At 47.3% G+C, this 18822-nt stretch overlaps 1 protein-coding gene across 3 annotated transcripts in view; it reads right to left on the reverse strand.

The window, feature by feature from the left end:
- Positions 1–18822, reverse strand: part of SRGAP1 (SLIT-ROBO Rho GTPase activating protein 1) — a 640444-nt gene that overhangs the window by 189612 nt on the left and 432010 nt on the right. For all 3 annotated transcript variants that reach the window (XR_011281914.1, XM_069629793.1, XM_069629794.1), the window contains 2 exons: positions 18220–18402; positions 2788–2916 (listed from right to left, as the gene is read on the reverse strand). Coding sequence is in view for 2 of the 3 variants with exons in the window: in XM_069629793.1 (XP_069485894.1) it covers positions 2788–2916; positions 18220–18402 (312 nt within the window). In the remaining variant the exon portion in view is untranslated. The remainder of the gene's footprint in view (positions 1–2787; positions 2917–18219; positions 18403–18822) is intronic.

Here is an 18822-nt window from a genome sequence, read left to right on the forward strand (position 1 = left end):
GTGGTGATGCCATGTGCCTGTGATGAAGGATGCATGGGCTTGCTATTGTTATCCTAGGGTTGGCCTGGGCCTGTGCTTTGGAGGTGGTGGTGGTGGTGGTGATGCTATGCGCCTGTGATGGAGGACGCATGGACTGCTAGGGTTATCCTAGGGTTGGCCTGGGCCTGTGCTTTGGAGGTGGTGGTGGTGGTGATGCTATGCGCCTGTGATGGAGGACGCATGGACTGCTAGGGTTATCCTAGGGTTGGCCTGTGCTTTGGAGGTGGTGGTGGTGGTGATGCCATGTGCCTGTGATGAAGGATGCATGGGCTTGCTATTGTTATCCTAGGGTTGGCCTGGGCCTGTGCTTTGGAGGTGGAGGTGGTGGTGATGCTTTGCGCCTGTGATGGAGGACGCATGGACTGCTAGGGTTATCCTAGGGTTGGCCTGGACCTGTGCTTTGGAGGTGGTGGTGGTGGTGATGCCATGTGCCTGTGATGAAGGATGCATGGGCTTGCTATTGCTATCCTAGGGTTGGCTTGTGCCTGTGCTTTGGAGGTGGTGGTGGTGGTGATGCCATGTGCCTGTGATGAAGGATGCATGGGCTTGCTATTGCTATCCTAGGGTTGGCCTGGGCCTGTGCTTTGGAGGTGGTGGTGGTGGTGATGCCATGTGCCTCTGATGAAGGATGCATGGGCTTGCTATTGCTATCCTAGGGTTGGCCTGGGCCTGTGCTTTGGAGGTGGTGGTGGTGGTGGTGATGCTATGCGCCTGTGAGGGAGGGCGCATGGACTGCTAGGGTTATCCTAGGGTTGGCCTGTGCCTGTGCTTTGGACGTGGTGGTGGTGATGCCATGTGCCTGTGATGAAGGATGCATGGGCTTGCTATTGCTATCCTAGGGCTGGCCTGGGCCTGTGCTTTGGAGGTGGTGGTGATGCCATGTGCCAGTGATGAAAGATGCATGGGCTTGCTATTGCTATCCTAGGGTTGGCCTGGGCCTGAGCTTGAGAGCTGATGTTGAAGTTTCAACACATGGGCAATACTGCCCTGTTCGAGTCCAGCCTTGACAGTGCTCATGTTTGCAATTTATAAAGAGTAGTGTTTCTGTGTATAGGTGGGGGCGGGTAGTGGTTAGTATGGGTATTGTGGTAGGTAGGGAGGATGTGGAATTTAGGGGGTTGTTGTAGGTAGGGGGTTGGCAAAGCTCCCTGATCAAAGCCTATTTGCTTGTAAAGAAAGAATGTGGAGAGTGGCTTTTTCTTAATTTCCCGCACTACTCGGTCATGTCCTTTAGACGATGACTGTGATTGCAGGAGAGTTGTGAATAAAGCCTAAAATACCCTCTTTGCATAATGCCACCAGAGGGAGCTACTCAGCATGACGGCATCTAGAGAAGAGCTCAATATTAAGGGATGTGGCTAGGCAAAAATGATGAGGACAAAACTAGCTTTAATTAGCAGCCTCCTTGAGATGTACGAGTCTTCCGTGTAGACAAAACCTGGATTCTGTGGCCCGGACCTGGCAAAGTTGTATGACAAGGGGCGGCCCATTCAAAGAACTCCATCCCAATTGTTGGATCAGAGACAAAATGGGTCTTTACACTGGCTACTTTCTCTGGAAGACACGGCAGAGCTGGCAGGTAAGAATGGCCAATCCATCACCTGCCGTTCAACACTCTGCAGTACAGGCCTCTGAAAGTGGGTGTCAAGAAGCACAGAATGGGGAAGTGAGGTACCCAGAACACACGATGGAGAGAATGGCAATCAAGATTAGATCAAAATCTAGGGGAGGATGTAGAGGATTATATATCTATGAAATTCCAACGTCGATAGGGACGTTTATGACGAACAATCAATGCAATGGTCACATCACTTTTCTACGCTACTTCTACATGAATGTGGACTTTTGTAACACACACACACACATCAGCGTGTATACATTGTATTTACCCGGAGCGCACATGCACCATAGATTAAAAAATGCATGAGGGTGCAGAATAAGGTTTTCATTTGTTAAAAATCAAATTAAATCAGAACATCCCTACCTATATAAATCGTCCTACTTCCCCTTTTTTGAAAATATCTACCTCCCAAAACTCAATGGACTAACAGCGTTCTAGAAAACTCAATTGAAATGACAATATACATTCCTGTGTGTAAATCACTTACAAAATAAAAAGCATATGTTTTCTAAACTCCCCTTCAGTGGGGTTTCCATTGCATTAATGTGTAAAAGTATACATTTCTCATTTTCAACTGGCAACTTAAAGGCGGGAAACCAGGTAGCGAATAATAACTCTTTCCGCTTTTTCTTGAATGAGCAGAATAGAGAAATGGGATTAAACTCTTAAAGGCCATGCAAAAAAAGGAAAGAAATAAAGCAATGCTATTATACTTTAAGAGTAGACAGACAGCCACACTGTGAGCCTCATCACGATTTTGGCGGTATCCGTAATGGGATACCGCCCAACTTTATTTACGTTAGTGCCCACCCATCGATCACGGGTTGGGTGCTAAACTTTACACTCCATTGGACCCAATAGGGAATTTGTGGTGCAATTACTGCGCGGTAATACCGCTGGCAGTAATTGCACTGAAAATTGACTTTTTCCTGGCGAGTTTACAGCTGTGAGCTGGGGTTAAACTCATCAGGCTAGAGTTTGGGTGGAGCAGTAAATGCGGCAGTAACCCTCTTACTGCTGCATTTAAGGGCTACTGGCAAACCTGTGATGAGGCCCTGTGGCTGGAAGACCCAAGGCACACAGTGACTTGAAGGCCCAAGAGCTTAAAGTAATAGCCAACTACTCACATCGATCAGATCCGAAAGGTCGTGAATGTAATACTTGAAGACTGAGGCGTTGCTTGCTTCCAGGGTAAGGAGATACTCGTTTCTAGCCTTGATAGACTTCAGCTTGTTCTCTGAGTATTTGGCTTGGCGCTGTGGAGTGAGAACATAAAACAAATCAAAATGGCGGGCAGTCACTAGACGACGCTCCTCATGGTGTCACTCACTCAAAGATCGCTTAAAGTCACACACAACTCTCTCACAGAGGTTTTGCTGTCTGCCAAAACATGTTTAACATAGACTATATTTCATAGGTATAAAGGGAATAGACAACAATTAACAAGAAAATCAATAATCAAAAGATAGTCAAATAGCAAAATGTACCTCCTGGGTTATAAATGTGAACAATATCCCCCAGAGTAATATTTAATGCTGGTATGTCTTTCTATAATTTCCACTAATAGGGAAGACATAACCTGAAAAATAACACTCCTAATTTTGACAGAAAAGGGAACTCAATCACGTGGACAGGAAGTCACGTGCCTCTGATCATCCAATGCACGATGAAGGCGAGGTTGTTATGCTTGTATCCAGGGGCCGTGGGATCTTCAGTCAGCATCTTTGGCACTAGACCACATCTCCTCCCTGCTAGGTCGCCATCTTGTAGTTGGCAATCAGGTGGTGAATGGGTCGAATACGAGCATATTTATGCAGAAAGTCTAAAAGAATCCAATAGATTTGTTTGCAGCTGTTTTTAGATTGTCTGCACACGCTGAAGCCCATATGTGGAAAAGCTCTACCCCACAAGTTTACAGTTTCAGGTAGCAAGAAAAGCACTTCCGTAGGCAAACCCATGTTTCATCTTAAGGTTTCCAACATCAGACCCGAATTTGTTGTTACAATAAACAAAGGCATTTTACAAGGAACAGAAGATATGGATGAAGCCAAGATGGCGCTGACAAACTGCAAAGCGCCATCCAGGGGTCCATCCCTTTCTTGTGGTGACATGTTCTGCTTTCTAGATTTGCAGGCGGAGCAGGAGTGGAATTTGGTCTGGGTGATGGAGGTTTATGGAAGGTTGCACGTGGACGAGACAGAGCTGCAGCGATAGACATTGGCTGGAGGCCGATGCATACGCTATGCTCTCGGTCATCTGGGGGCTCTGCATCCAGGCACGTAGCACAGCTGTTGGCTATGCCCTGTTGGTCATGACAGGGAGCAAACAGTGTGGAAACTGGCGGTGCAGGCAAGTGGCAGATGCTGGAGGTATCTTGAAGCGCATGGCGCGAGCCCAAGCCTGGTGGCGCGGCAGATGCTCGAGTCATACGTACTTTATGACTGCGTTGCCTCCCAATCATTTCTCAGCTTCATTTTGGGGCTATCCAATCAGCGAGTCCACAAGGAGACACAATGTGAATGGTTGAGAATAAGTAGGGTGCAAATTTGGGACATCCGTTCAGAGGCGTCTAATGCCTCTGGGGGCAAAGGGATAACGTGGACTCCCGAGAGATGGTAATTTCAGCACTAAAGTAATCCAGCCCTAGAATATGTGGCAAACGGTGTGATTAACAACATGCCTAATTGGGATATTTTGCTTTGGGGATAGTGTTGCTATATCGATATTGGTTTCGCAGTGCTGTTGTTGGCAATGGAGGAGATATTTGCACACCAAACACTGAGAGCAGGGATCTGGACTGCAACTCCTGTCAGCCCTAGTCAGCCTAGCCAATGGAATGGGATCATGGGACTCACAGTCCAAAACATCTGGAGAGCTCCAGGTTGCAGACCCCTGACCTAGTGTGAGTAGCTAGGATACAGAAGAGAGAATCTCATTTTGCAACAAAGGTTTTAGTGAATGTAAAGTTAGACAATCACATTTTTGTCAGAAAGAGACCCCTGTGTATGTGATGGTGATGAGAAATCAGGAATTATAAGCCGTAGCCTGATGAAGTAGAAGCCTTCGAAACATGCATTCCCTTTTAATTCATATATTGAGGCAGATTAGCTTCTACAATGTGAAACAGTGTATAAAAGACATTTTAAGTGATAGGGATGATTTATAGGAACATCTAATTGTTATGAATTGTTTAGATTTATGTCAGTGATAGTAAGTCATGAAATTGATATGCTATTTAATATTGTACGCCTCTGTATTCGATTGCCCTTTTTATTTTTCCATTTATTTGATTTGTTTTTCTCTTTGTTAACTTATTTTGTAAAGGTTTTTTTTTAATAAACAAACAAAACACACAAAAAAGGAACAATGTTTCCTTGGCCATAGAAGAATCAAGTGGCCCACAAAATAATACAAGAAAATAAGTTCAATGGCATATATAATAATATGAAATGATGTACTGTATTGGAAGAATATGTGGAAATGCCACATTGGTAAAAATGTCAGGTTGCAAGTTACTAGCCAGGCATAAACATCCACTCACCCCTCAGTTCTCTACGTGCACACAGCACACTATTTCCGACTCGCCAGGAGTCAATTATCACTTGCCAATGGCTAGCTTAGGGGTGAGGGCAAATTGTGAGCTCTGAATGGGGTATCGCCTTATCAGTCTGGAGACTTGAGTAAGGCAGAGATGGTGTTATTTGGACTGTTTTCATAGCTAAAAACATCCCCTCTGGGTGGGGGTCATCCTGCAGAATGTACATCTGACGGAAATAAGATTGTGCGTCAGTATGAGAATAGGACATACTTAAAATAGGTATTTTCTACTGGTCGGACAGCATATTCCTGGAGGCCACTAGGAACCTGATAGGCCACAGCTAGCTGAGGTCAGACTGAGTGGGGAAAGCTCCCTCTTGTAGTATCACATTGAAAGATGGAGCCAGAGTCCTGTGATCTGGCCACCTTCAACACCTCTCTACCTGGAGGCCATCATTTTCACAGAACATGGAGGAAGCATAGGTCTGACCAAATTAGCTACACACAAACGTGTGACTGCAGGAAGCATCTGGATGAAATGACTGGGAAAGGACCAATTGGAGAAAGCATACGTGCTAGGTTGCCTATGGAGAGCTTAACACTGCCTAGAGGGCATTTCAGAGATCTGTAGGGGGAAGAAGAGCAGGGTGGTACGGAAGACAGTGAAGGAGTTAGCATAGGGAAAGGAGCCGAGGCAAAATGCATAAGGCAAGGCAAAAAGTACCTGAAGGGAGCCAAATAGCAATTTGAAACTAATGCAAAGCTCTACAGGGAAAGAGTAGTGCAGAGGTTGGGAGGCAGAGGAGCGGGAAAGAAAGAATGAGGAGAAAGTGAGCTTAGTGTAGAGGTAAATGAAAAACCAGTATGACTATTAAGCTGGTAGGATCGTTAAGATCAAGTTTGACCAATTCTGGATTACTATGAGGGGCCAAACCCTTCTATTAGAGGAAGGCATCCACGTTTGGAACTATAATCTCCAATGATCATAGACGGGTGTCTATGCAGGGAGCCATACTCTTGGATAATCCTTTTTACTAGGAGGAAGGCGGCCATTCATGGCGCCATAATCTCTCACAATAATTCTCACCAGCAGGAAGGCTTCATGGATCCAATCTCCAGCGCCATTCCCTTCAGTATGAAGGCTTCTATGTACTCCTTCTCTGCTGGTCATTCTCTCTAGCAGGAAGGCTTCCATGGATCCAGTCTCCAATGGCCATTCTCACCAGCAGGAAGGCTTCCATGGATCCAGTCTCCAATGGCCATTCTCACCAGCAGGAAGGCCTCCATGGTTCCAGTCTCCAATGGCCATTCTCACCAGATGTTAAATGTAATGTTTATTTATAAAGCGCCTATACACAGGCAGTGTTTTAAAGCGCTCAAGGAGGGTGGGAACACAGGGAAAGAAAATTGTCGCTCAGAGCCCTTGAAGTTCTGAGACGATAACGATCTGCACAGGCAGGGTAGGTGAGCACGATACATTTAACAGCTGAGATACAGCAAATAGGCCTGATGGCGATTCTGCAAGTTTTTTCAAGTGCACATTAAGGGATGAAGACCAGGGAGAACACAAACGATCGTCAGGCAGAGATGCATACAGATCGTGAAAGTGCAAGATGGGCGAGAGAGGGACGGGACTTAAGGTGCACCCAGTCGGAAAATAATGGGGTAAGTGCAGAGAGAGAAGCTCTCTTGGATTTATTTACAAGTGCAGTGAGGGGCATGGGGTGCAGGGCCCCGAGGAAAGTGCAGAGAGGACTGGCAGGGGTGCCATTGACCTGAGAGACTCTGGGGTACACCGGGCAGCCAGTCAGCAAGTAGCATGGAAGAGGAGGGAGAGGTGGATAGAGCAGAGCGCTAGGTTAGCAGGGTAGGGGGAGAGAGAAGGAGGAGGAGAAGAGGAAGGTCTTGAGGAATTTCTGGAATTTAAGGGGATGTTGCACAAGATGGCGGGTGGGAGGGAGGCTATTCCAGAGGCAGGGACCTACTGAGGATAAGGATCTCCCTCCAAATCTCTGCTTGTAGAACTGGCTCACTCGCAGAAGGTTGGAGATAGATGAGCGGAGGGCTCGAGAGGGACAGTATTTAGGTAGGCAACGTTGCAGGTAAATAGGTCTCAGGCCCCAGAAAGCCTTGTGGACAATCTAGAGGGTCTTGAATTTGATCCATGCAGCCACGGGGAGCCAGTGAAGGGATTTCAGCACTGGAGAGATGCGGTCCCTGGGCTTGAGGCCGACGGATAACTCTTGTGGTTCTGTTCTGGATAGGTTACAGAGGGCGCAGGGAAGAAGCAGGGAGGTTGAGGACGAGGCTATTGCAGTAGTCCAACCTAGAGAGAACCAGGGCTCCGGAGAGGGTGAGACCCTGGGGGAAAGTGGAAAAAGGCAGACTACCTCTGAGGAGGTGTAGTTGATAGACTTTTTTGAGATGTCAGAAATGTGAGAGGAGAAGGAGAGAGTGGAGTCGAAGATGACCCCAATGTTTTTGGCCTCGCAGGTGGGGGTGTGCGCGGAGCCAAGAGAGGCCAGACAGAGTTAAAGTGAGAAAGCGGGAGCAGGGGTTCCAATGCGAACAATATCAGTTTTACTGGCGTTGAGGCAGAGGTTGTTTACAGCACACCATGATTGAATAGCAGATAGACAGTCAGGTATGAGTGAGGAGGAGGAAGCGGCTGAGGGTAGCAGGAAGGCTTCCATGGATCCAGTCCCCAATGGCCTTCTCACCAGCAGGAAGGCTTCCATGGATCCAATCTCCAATGGCCATTCTCTCCAACAGGATGGGTTCTATGGATCCAATCTCCAATGGCCATTCTCACCAACAGGGTGGGTTCTATGGATCCAATCTCCAATGACCATTCTCACCAGCAGGAAGGCTTCCATGGATCCAATCTCCAATGGCCATTCTCACCAGCAGGAAGGCTTCCATGGATCCAATCTCCAATGGCCATTCTCACCAGCAGGATGAACTCCATGGATCCAATCCCCACTGACCATTCTCTCCAACAAGATGGGTTCTATGGATCCAATCTCCAATGGCCATTCTCACCAGCAGGAAGGCTTCCATGGATCCAATCTCCAATGGCCATTCTCCCCAGCAGGAAGGCTTCCATGCATCCAATCTCCAATGGCCATTCTCACCAGCAGGATGACCTCCATGGATCCAATCCCCACTGACCATTCTCTCCAACAGGATGGGTTCTATGGATCCAATCTCCAATGGCCATTCTCACCAGCAGGAAGGCTTCCATGGATCCAATCTCCAATGGCCATTCTTTCCAGCAGGAAGGCTTCTATGGACCCAATCTCCAATTGCCATTCTTTCAAGCAGGAAGGCTTCCATGGATCTAATATCCAATGGTCATTTTCACCAGCATGAAGGCTTCCATGGATCCACTCTCCAATGGCCATTCTCCCCAGCAGGAAGGCTTCCCTGGATCCAATCTCTAAAGGCCATTCTCATCATCTGTAGCCATCCTGCACAACAACCACTTGGTAAGGAGTTCTAGGGCTTGCTTGGTGCTTTTTGGAGGAATCTGTGTGTGTTTTTACTTTGACTTCTGAGCTGGCCTGCAGCTAGAGTTCACTGTCTTTGTGTAGTAGTCCTTTGTTTATTTCTGGCTTTTGTCCGTCCCCCCGTCTACTCCCCGAGCCCCTTAGCAGTTTGGCTAAGGCAGTCAATTGTGGATTTCCTTATGTCCTGGCCAACCTTCTCCGACTACTTCCCTCTGCCTCTCCTGATTGTGATCTGCAGCCATCCTGCACAACAACCACTTGTTAACGAGTTCTAGTGCTTGCTTGGTGCTCTTTGGAGGATCTGTGTGTGTTTTACTTTGATGTCCTATCCTTTTCATTTGCTGGTTGGTGCTCTTTGGAGGGATATGTGTGTGTTGCACTTAGATGTATATGGGGGGGGCAATGTGTTGCACTTAGATGTATTTTGGGAGCAGGCATTGTGTTGCACTTAGATGTATTTTGAAGAATATACAATCTATCCAGTGGAGGGGGTTGAATGTAGCTGGTGCAAATATTCTAGGTGACTGTTGAATGTAGCTAGAGCACTGGGGCACTGGTTAAGGCACAGCCGCAGACCCGCACACATCTGCCATCATACACCACTCAAAAACACTTCACACAACACCTCTGCCATAACAATGCAGCTATTGTTCACAACAAAAACGTGATATATGGATACACACATAATAACTATCCTGCTCTCGCATACCCACTTTGGACTGCCTCTCACCACCCATCCACATGCCGGCTCGACATGGGTGGCTAGCAGGAACTTGGCCGCCCCTTCATAGGTTCATACTGTCTGTTATGCACACACAAATACTAGCACTTCTCGAATGTTCCCATACCTGGACTTCTGTTCCCGAGGGCATTCAACCCACAAAGTGTTGGGACAATAAATACCAATGGTGAACGATGTTATAAAAATGATACAATGCAATACCAGTAAAAATGCTTCCATGGATCCATTCTCTGATGGTGATTCTCGCAAGTAGGACGCTGTCCATGGATCCAATCTCCACCTGTGTTTCTCACCAGTAGGAAGGCTTCCATGGATCCAATCTCTGATGGTGATTCTCGCAAGTAGGATGCTGTCCATGGATCCAATCTCCGCCTGTGTTTCTCACCAGTAGGAAGGCTTCCATGGATCCAATCTCTGATGGTGATTCTTGCCAGTAGGACGGTGTCCATGGATCCAATCTACGCTTGCTTAGAATTAGGCTTTGGTTGATAGTGTGTGTGGTATAAATATTAACAATAAATACAAAAATGTGTGTCAACTTAAGGGAATCCATGAGTGCAGAAGAGGCACTATAACAAACTCTTGCACAACCCCCTTCCCAAAGCAATGGTACACTCATGGGCAGCGTACTGCTTGCAAAAGTTCAGCAAGAAGGCACGGCCATCTACGAGGTACTCACTACCAAAGCTTGGACTGTCAGCAGGCTAAAACCATAGCAGTAGGCCTCTGTGCTAGTTTACAGCCCAATCTCTGACCACTGAACTGACAAAAGGAAGGGATTCTGTAGTCCAAAAGGCTTCCGCTCAAGCCGACTGACCAGCAACTTCCTGTCGCCTTCTAACCTACAATGGGTTCCCACCGAATTAGCAGAATAAGGTGAAATAATGTGTTCAAATAATCTTAATAAATACTGGGTTTACCAGATGGTGTGTGAAATGACATTTTATTTGAAATTCTCATCCTGCGTCGCTGGTAACATAGCTTTCTTAACAGCCGCCATTTGGTTCTGGTGAACGTGTAATCGTAGGTCAGCGATACATAGCAGAGGAACAGAAGCAGTTTTCTTGTTTATTTCTACTACTCCCTAATTTCTTTTTATTGGCATCGGCTGCCTTACTCTTCATTTCCATTCAAAAGACCGAGCAAGGGAAAGTCTTGCCCGATTCCACCGTTGCCAGTGGCTACGACGCTTTCCAATAATATTGCACTGCATACTAGTAATGCCCCTTTGTTACATGTGAGACATTTCCCAGAAATGTCACTCTGACCAATACAATTAAATAAAAAATGAATTTGGCGTCTTGGCTGTACCAAGATTTGCTATTATTTTATAGTCCGGGAATACCAGGATGGGGTCTTGCCGGCTCTGAATAGGATTTCGGAGTCATTAAGCCGATTTGTTGGATTGATTGTGAACCAGACTTGCAGACCTTGTCTCTTAGCACCGGTTCAGCTGCGTGAAGACAATCCGGCAGCGCGTTACTGGGCCTGGTCTCCAAGGAGCTTGCTTGAAGTGGGCAATGATCCAATGTAACATGGCAGCTGAGCAGAGCCAAAGGCAATTATGCAAATCTAAGCTTGTTACAAGGTTTAAATACCGGTAGGCGGGGATCGTAAATTGAGCCCCAGTAGACTCACAGTGCAAATTCTTAAGGAAGTAGTCTGGGATCCTCCAGCGCCTCTGCTGCGAACGCGGTCATGGTTGGTAAGCCCTTCGAGAATTCCGATTTCACCTTTGCTGTCTTTCCTGGATGCTTGAAGTAAAGTTTGAAGGTGGGGTACGGCCATCCGGGTGCAGTCTACATCAACCACCAGCCTCCACACTGGTTAAGGAAGAGCCATTTATGTCCTCAAAACTGAGATCATGGGGTCTGGCACCCCAATTAAGAATACTCTCCTATTCTCGTGGTCTCGGGAGTAGGGCACATCCACCCCCCCCCAGGACAAAAGGTGGAAAGACAAAAGATCTCACCTATGGACAACCCTGGGATGTTGTGAAGGGCCCTTGTACCTCGTACTACTCCCAACAAGCAGCAGATGTAAAACACGAGTACTGGCCTTCTATAATGTGTGCAATGCAGGTGAACAGGTCGTGAAGCGTCAGAGAAAGCAACATTCACATGCCAGACTATGCCAAAGGCATGCAAAGAAGTCTGCCACCATAACCACGGCACCAAAGGGTCTGCTCTACAACCACAGGAGCAAGGAATGGAATCCAAAATATGACACCCTCTCCTTACAGCCCCTGGTAGCAGATTGAGATCAGGCACTGTTAACATAGTCACCCAAATACAACCGGAACAGTAAGAACGATGGAGGAGCATCAACCAAACTATTTGGCAACATCTCTGGAATGCCCTGAATCCACATTTAGGAGACCTTGCCAGCCTGTCTGACTTCAAGAATGACAAGACAGGCCTTTGCTAAAGAGGCTTTCAACATGCCCCCAAATACCACTGGGGCCACCACCCTTCCAAGATGAGGCTTGGCCCCACAAACTGCTCAGACAACCCATATAAGCACCAACCGCACACTGCAACCCATATAAGCACCAACTGCACATAGCAACCCTTATAAGCACCAACTGCACACAGCAACCCATATAAGCACCAACTGCACACAGCAACCCATATAAGCACCAACCGCACACTGCAACCCATATAAGCACCAACTGCACACAGCAACCCATATAAGCACCAACCGCACACTGCAACCCATATAAGCACCAGCCACACAATGCAACCCATATAAGCACCAACTGCACACAGCAACCCATATAAGCACCAACTGCACACAGCAACCCATATAAGCACCAACCGCACACTGCAACCCATATAAGCACCAACCGCACACTGCAACCCATATAAGCACCAACCGCACACTGCAACCCATATAAGCACCAACTGCACACAGCAACCCATATAAGCACCAACCACACACTGCAACCCATATAACTGGTGGCGACACTGACTTGACGAGATAGAGTTCAGAACTAGTAACTTGCAGCGCCACCCCCAACTGCAGGTCGTCTACCTGATCACAGCGAGACAGAAGATCACAAGGCATCGCTTTGCACCAGACCTTCTTACACCAACTTTATTTTTCATTTTTATGGCTTATAGTGTGAACCTAGGTCAAGATCAGCGGCGTGCTTTACAACAGGATAGTGGCAGAATTTGGCGTGGCATATTGTACAGCAACACGGTACTGTTGGGAGAGGGATGTTTATTCCTCTGGCAGGCATTGTTGAAAGAGCCACGTTGTTAGTGTTTTGTGGACCTGGAGGATGGTAAGGGCATTTCAAGCCTCTACCGGGATTGAGTTCCAGATGGTCGGGGCGTGGCAGGAGAAGGACGGATTGCGGGTCTTCTCTTTTCAGGCTAGCTTCGACTCCAACCTTTTGATAGTTTTGCTACTTGAGGTGCGAAAGTCTAAATGGGTGTAGAGTTTAGCTGCCAAGTATGTTGGTGTTCTGTTTGAGACTGCTTGGTAGGTGTGTTACTGTTACCATGGGGACTTATTCCAGGGACAACCCTCTGCATCCTACTAAAAAAGACTTAGCACCCCTCCCCGACCCACCCTTAGCACTTTTCAGCCTGAAACAAGACTTATTTATTTCAATTGAAAGGACTAAATGACGGAACCGAGCAATCCAAAGCAATTCCCCTTAATTAACCCCCTAATTGCTTATTATCCAATTTAGGAGCCCATATGTTTCTGAAATGGCCAGGAACTGGATTTAGTTTGGCCGATTTAGTGGAGGCACCTGTAGGTTCAAGCTAGAATGTGACTGACATCCACAGACTCGAAATCCTCATTCGTGCCCCAAAAAGTGAAAGGAACACATAGTGATAGTGCCGTTCAACATTCCATCCATGCATGCCACACTCCCTCATACACTTCAACTGCCCCTCCTTGTGAAGACTTCTAGGAGCTATGGACTCCATCTCCGGTATGTTGGTCCACCCAGTGTTGAACAACTTCCCGACCCACGCAATGTCTACTTGTCACATTACAGCCGTAATCGTTATGGTGGCTATGGAAACTGAACACGTTCCATCATGCCATCACGCTTACACAGCTACGTTCCATCAGCGGTCTAGTCTTTTCAAAGATGGCGGCCACCAGTTCTACTAGTCCAGCGTTCCGCAGTGCGTGGCGCGTTGCAACCCTCATCGCTGCTCTTTGGGGTAAGACGCTAGTTTTCTGGAATGTTTCTTGTGTTTCCTGAGTCCTGCCTCGGTTCCTGTCTTCCCTGCCTTCCTAGATACCCTTTCTTGCTCTCGTTCATTTTTCCTATGCCTTTGGAATATCCTTTACCAGCTATTCCATTGGCCGGATCTGGGTGCCATCGTTGTCAAGGCATCCTGTTTTCTCTGTTATCAGACAACATTCAGTGTTTCTTTTTAGCTTGGATCTTTTCCCCACACTTGAACCAACCTTGCAGTGGTGCCAGTGTCCTGCCTGTTCAATCAGGAGGGCACTGTGGCCTCAGGAAGGGAAGGCCTGTATCTCTACAAAGAGCTCCAGCACCAAGAAGAGGAAGAAAGACCTCCCAGGAGTCTAAGAGAAGAAACGTCAACTGACTACTGCCTAGACACCTTTTCTTCAACTTCCGGTCTCCGAACCAAAGGTCTTCCGTCTGCGAGAGCGGCAATAAGGGCAGCTTTCAGACTAGCCGCTGGCTAAATAGTTTGCGCTGGTGTCTACACAGGTTTTGTGGAGTTATCCTCAGAACAGGGGGTGCATTTGTCTCTTGTGGAGTCCTCCCCTACATCCTCAATTCACCTGCACCTCTCATCTAACCCAGCTCCCAAAAGATTAAGCATGGATTTCAGGGCAAGCTCTTAAAATAGTATAAATGGATTATAGGTCAAAGTGGAAGGCCTGACATGTGAGCAGCAAATAAATTGACGAATATAAAAAATAAAAGAGTTCAGATTGCGTGTGAAAATATTTCAAATAGGATAAGGAGTTACCAAAGCAGTGCCTCCCCTTCTTTGGACAGGAGATTTGGCCGGTAATAAACACATCCTTCCACTTGCCAGCATAAGAGCACAAGTGCAGGCCAGGCAGTGGGTGAGCCTGATGAGCGGGGGAATGTACAGGCTGAGCAGAACAGAAGGAAGTGACGTGCTGCTGGCCGGCTCGCGTAATGGAGGTATGGGGCCTGGCGTGAATGGCATATGCGCGTTAGATTGAGGTTGCATTTGGGCCGTGCTAGATTCCCATAATCTTAAATAGAAGTGGGGGGTCAGCAGCTATGCCCAGGGCAATGTGTTGCCCTTCCTGAATAGCCACTGGGCATGGCCTGTATGCGCGCCCACTATACCGCGAATGCCCAGCGTACAACGTGCCTGAAGCATGGCCTTTCACCACTGGACTGCAGCCAGACACAGTAGGCACCAGGCCTACTCCTGGCCTTGGACGATGCCTCAGACACAGCCTGTACATTCCCCCCCCTACTCAGGTCTGCTTGTGGCCATGCCCAGCGATCACTGTGCGTGTGTCATGGCCATCGCAATCTGCCATATCGTGGGCAAGGATATCCTCCCTGGAGTGTCAGTGGGGCATAACCTATGGCCAGGCTCAGCGGGCATTAGCCCTCTCCCTGCAAATCACTCTGGGAATAGCCTATCACTTGCACACACATGAGACAAACATGGATGCCCTGATGTATCAAGAAGCCTTTTCTGGATCACAGACATGGCCCAAATGCCACTCAGGAACACAATGGAAATCATTTGAGAACCCCGATGAGTGCTTATTGGGCGAAACACCTGTGGACTCAATCAATATCTGGCCATCGGGCCAAACAAACGGTTTCTAAATTAACATTGGATTTGTAAAACAAACGTCCTAGTTTAAAAATCTTTAGCTTGTGTGCAGCAGTGTGCACAACAAACCAATCACCAGTTTTAATGCTACAAAGGGGCATATTCTACCCCTTGGGCACATGACTTTGCCCTGCCCATAGTCAGGACGTGACCCACTGGGGGGTGGGGGGATCTGCAATATCCGCCTTTTCAATATTTTCCCCAACATAAGTAGTACCAGGGGGGGCATGGCTTAGGCCTCCCAGCCAATGAGGAGGCTCAGAACGGGGGCTTTACCAATGTAGGGAAGCCCCTGGAAAACCCACTAGGGTAAAAGCCCCAATACACCTCTTGCAAGGATAACAAGGTTTATTTCCACACAAAAATGGAAGCGCCAACAAAGAACTCTGCTGCTGCAGAACATTCTGGCAAAATGTGCACGAGCAGCACATTAAGAAGATACACAGTGTCAGTGACATCATTACACACAGTAGAAACCAGCGCGGCTGGTTGGTGAGGCCCTATACATAGGTCACCTGCTCCATAGGGGATGCCAGGCCATTGGTCCCAGCCCCGTCTGTCCATCTTCTTCCATGTGGGTGGTGATGCCTTCGTCATCGGTCGCGAGGCGGCTAATTAGCAACTATGTGCAAAGAAAAACAATACGTCTCTATCTACGTAACAGCGCACCTGGGAAAAGCAGACAGGGACTCAGGGGACACGCCGAGGTCATACTAACTCACTCACTCCTAGACAGGCCGGCACCCCTCCAAGGTCTTCCACCCTCGTTCTAGGCTATAATTTCATCCCTCCCTGCACCTCGCAGCACAAATCACGTGACCCAGGAGTGAAGGCAAGAAAGCCCTGCTCTCTGATCCTTTTGATCGATCGGGGGTCTAACAGGTTTATGATCAGTGGTCTGGGGCTGGCTGGTACCTTTGCATTCAGGGGTCCTAAGGCTAGGACATTTGGGAGCTATAGCCTAGAATTGGTACTGGTGGGGGTTGGAGGCCCGTGCCCTCTTCCTGTGGCCTTGCAGGGCACATTCTTCCCAGAGCATGAAGGTTGGCAACATTTTAGGACAGTGAAGGGTTCATGGATCTCTGTGGCACTGCCCTTTCTCATCAGTGCCCAGGATAGAACATATTCCTCTCCTCATGTTTGCAGCCTAGACCTGGGATGCTGGCTGATGCACTGTGTTTAGGCCTTATGTTCCAAAATAGCCGCTAATATCTAAGATGGCGTTTGTTCCTGTATGTGCACTACATCTACGTCGCATGCAATGATGTGATCGTGCGGAGGCCTTTAAAGGCACCACCCCACCCCCCTGGTCCCTTATATTATATCTTGCGATCTTTGTTTTATTCTAAACGGCTTAGGGGTGCGGGAAGATTGTCTCTCCTTCTCAACACCACAGGGTATAGCCCTTGCTCTGAGCCTCCTTAGAGGTGAGGCCGCCATCTTCTTTGTGTAAATCCATCCAGCAAAAGTTACCTATGAAAATTTGAATAGGAAATGCAACTTTTACGACCCCCCACTATAATGTTGACACCTCCGGACGGAACTTTATGAAACTTTGAAAAAAAACATTGGGTGATGGATGCACATTTCTTTTGAAAAGGTTTGGGAATTTAGTGAACCCAGAGCTAAGTTCTTAGCATCTCAAAAAGTGGTCTTCCAATGAGCAGTTCAACCTACCCAAAACTACAAAGTCGGTATCGCTGACTCCCATCATACAATATGGGAAATGACAGAGTTCCAGTGAAGTATGGATTTCACCCAATGGGAAACCTAGAGTATCAACCTGGATCATTAGATCTGTTGTTCTCTTAGTATGGCAATCCCTTGAAACAATCGAAACACAGCCTGGCGTTACTTCTCATTATGCATTTGTTTTTCGGTGCACACTCTGATCTGGGCAATGCAGGGAGCACCTGTGAACCAATTTAATAAGTCCCATTTGCTTAATCCGCAGCCTGCCTTCACAGCAAATGCAAACAAACAGCTAAGCAGGAACATTTCAGCGTTTAATTTGTCGCTGCACAATGCAGACAGCAGCTGCGAAAACCCAGTACTTCACCAGAACAAATTCTTTTTTGAATCAGTGGTTTTGAAAAGTGAAAAACACAGAAAGTAAACCCCAACTACTGAATAACACAAATGAAACATAGCACCCATTGATATACTGCAGCCTGCCAATACGATACAGCAGGGTTCAGACTCCCGCTTTCTAAAGGTATTTCTCCATTTATCAAAAGTGCCACTTTACTATGTACTAAAAAACGTAAATGCCATCTCTTGTGAATGACAATCCAGTTGCAGACACATATATCATATATAGATACTAAAATGACATGGTACGATACATATTTGCAGACTATTCTCATGAATTAATTATTCCAACCATTCTGAGTGCTAGGGGCTCATTACAAGTGTGCCTGTATCCCGCCGATAATTCAGTCGGGATATCAGCAAACTGCCCCTACTGTTTCCACTGCCTGATACCGTGGTAATACTGGGATATTCCAGGCGGCAGAAAAGCCGGTAAATCCCCATTCCATGGAGGTAACTGCTGCATTTTTGTTGGTGGTGGGGGCCCGATTTATCACCAGGTCAGCCAGGAGGTTGATCCGTGGCCACCACTGACAAACTCGTGTTTTCCCAGTATAAATTACCGGCAATATACCACCATTTTTCCTGTACTGTAATGAAGCCCTATTAGACATGTGATATACAAAATACATCAATGGTGAGGTGCATTACAGTCACATAATATGGCGATTTGGGTGACATTTACAAACCACTTGATCTTGGACGCATATATCTTAATAGCAAAAGAAGCCCTTTACGTGACATATCTACTCTCTAAGAGCAGTCAGTGATTACCACCTGCATACATTTCTGGCTGCCACACACCTGCACCATGCCAGCATAACTCATAAAGGCCAGGATTACCTTTTCCTTCATCTTCTCAATCTTCTTCACAGAACTTCTCCTCTGATGTTTCTCCTCCAGGCGGATATGGAACACAGGGTCCCCCGATCGTCCAATCTGCTTCTCCTCTTGCTTCTCGGCCTCCTTGAGCTTGCTCTCGGCGCTGATGCTCTCTGCGTGGTACATGTGGTATGTTTTCATGACCTGCGGGCGAGATGGGAGAAGACGAATAAGCCAGAAGTCCCGGCACTACCAGGCAGGTACATCTTTGCTCTCTAGAGGCTGCATGGGCATTGAGCATAACTTAAGTAGAATGTTAAGTAGTAGAAAAGCAACAGTGAAGTCAGCTAAAGATGTATTGGGAGGGGGGAAGTAGATCGCACTGGGCTGGGTATATAGGAGGTCTGTCACCGGTTATCATCTCACGAAGGTACGTAGGCATGGATGTGCAATGTTTATAGAGTGTTCCCATGAGGTGTACAAAAGAAAGAGCAGGAAAAGGTGTGCCCTTTGAACTCCATCAATCCCCTAAAACACAACATAGGTGATGCAGTGATCTGTGGTGGCACAGGTGTGCTATCGGGAGGGGCATAAGCTTTCCGCATCTTACTTGTGCAATACCTC

This window comes from Ambystoma mexicanum, chromosome 12 (assembly GCF_040938575.1).
Source record: "Ambystoma mexicanum isolate Mex_15411 chromosome 12, UKY_AmexF1_1, whole genome shotgun sequence".
Lineage (NCBI taxonomy): Eukaryota > Metazoa > Chordata > Amphibia > Caudata > Ambystomatidae > Ambystoma > Ambystoma mexicanum.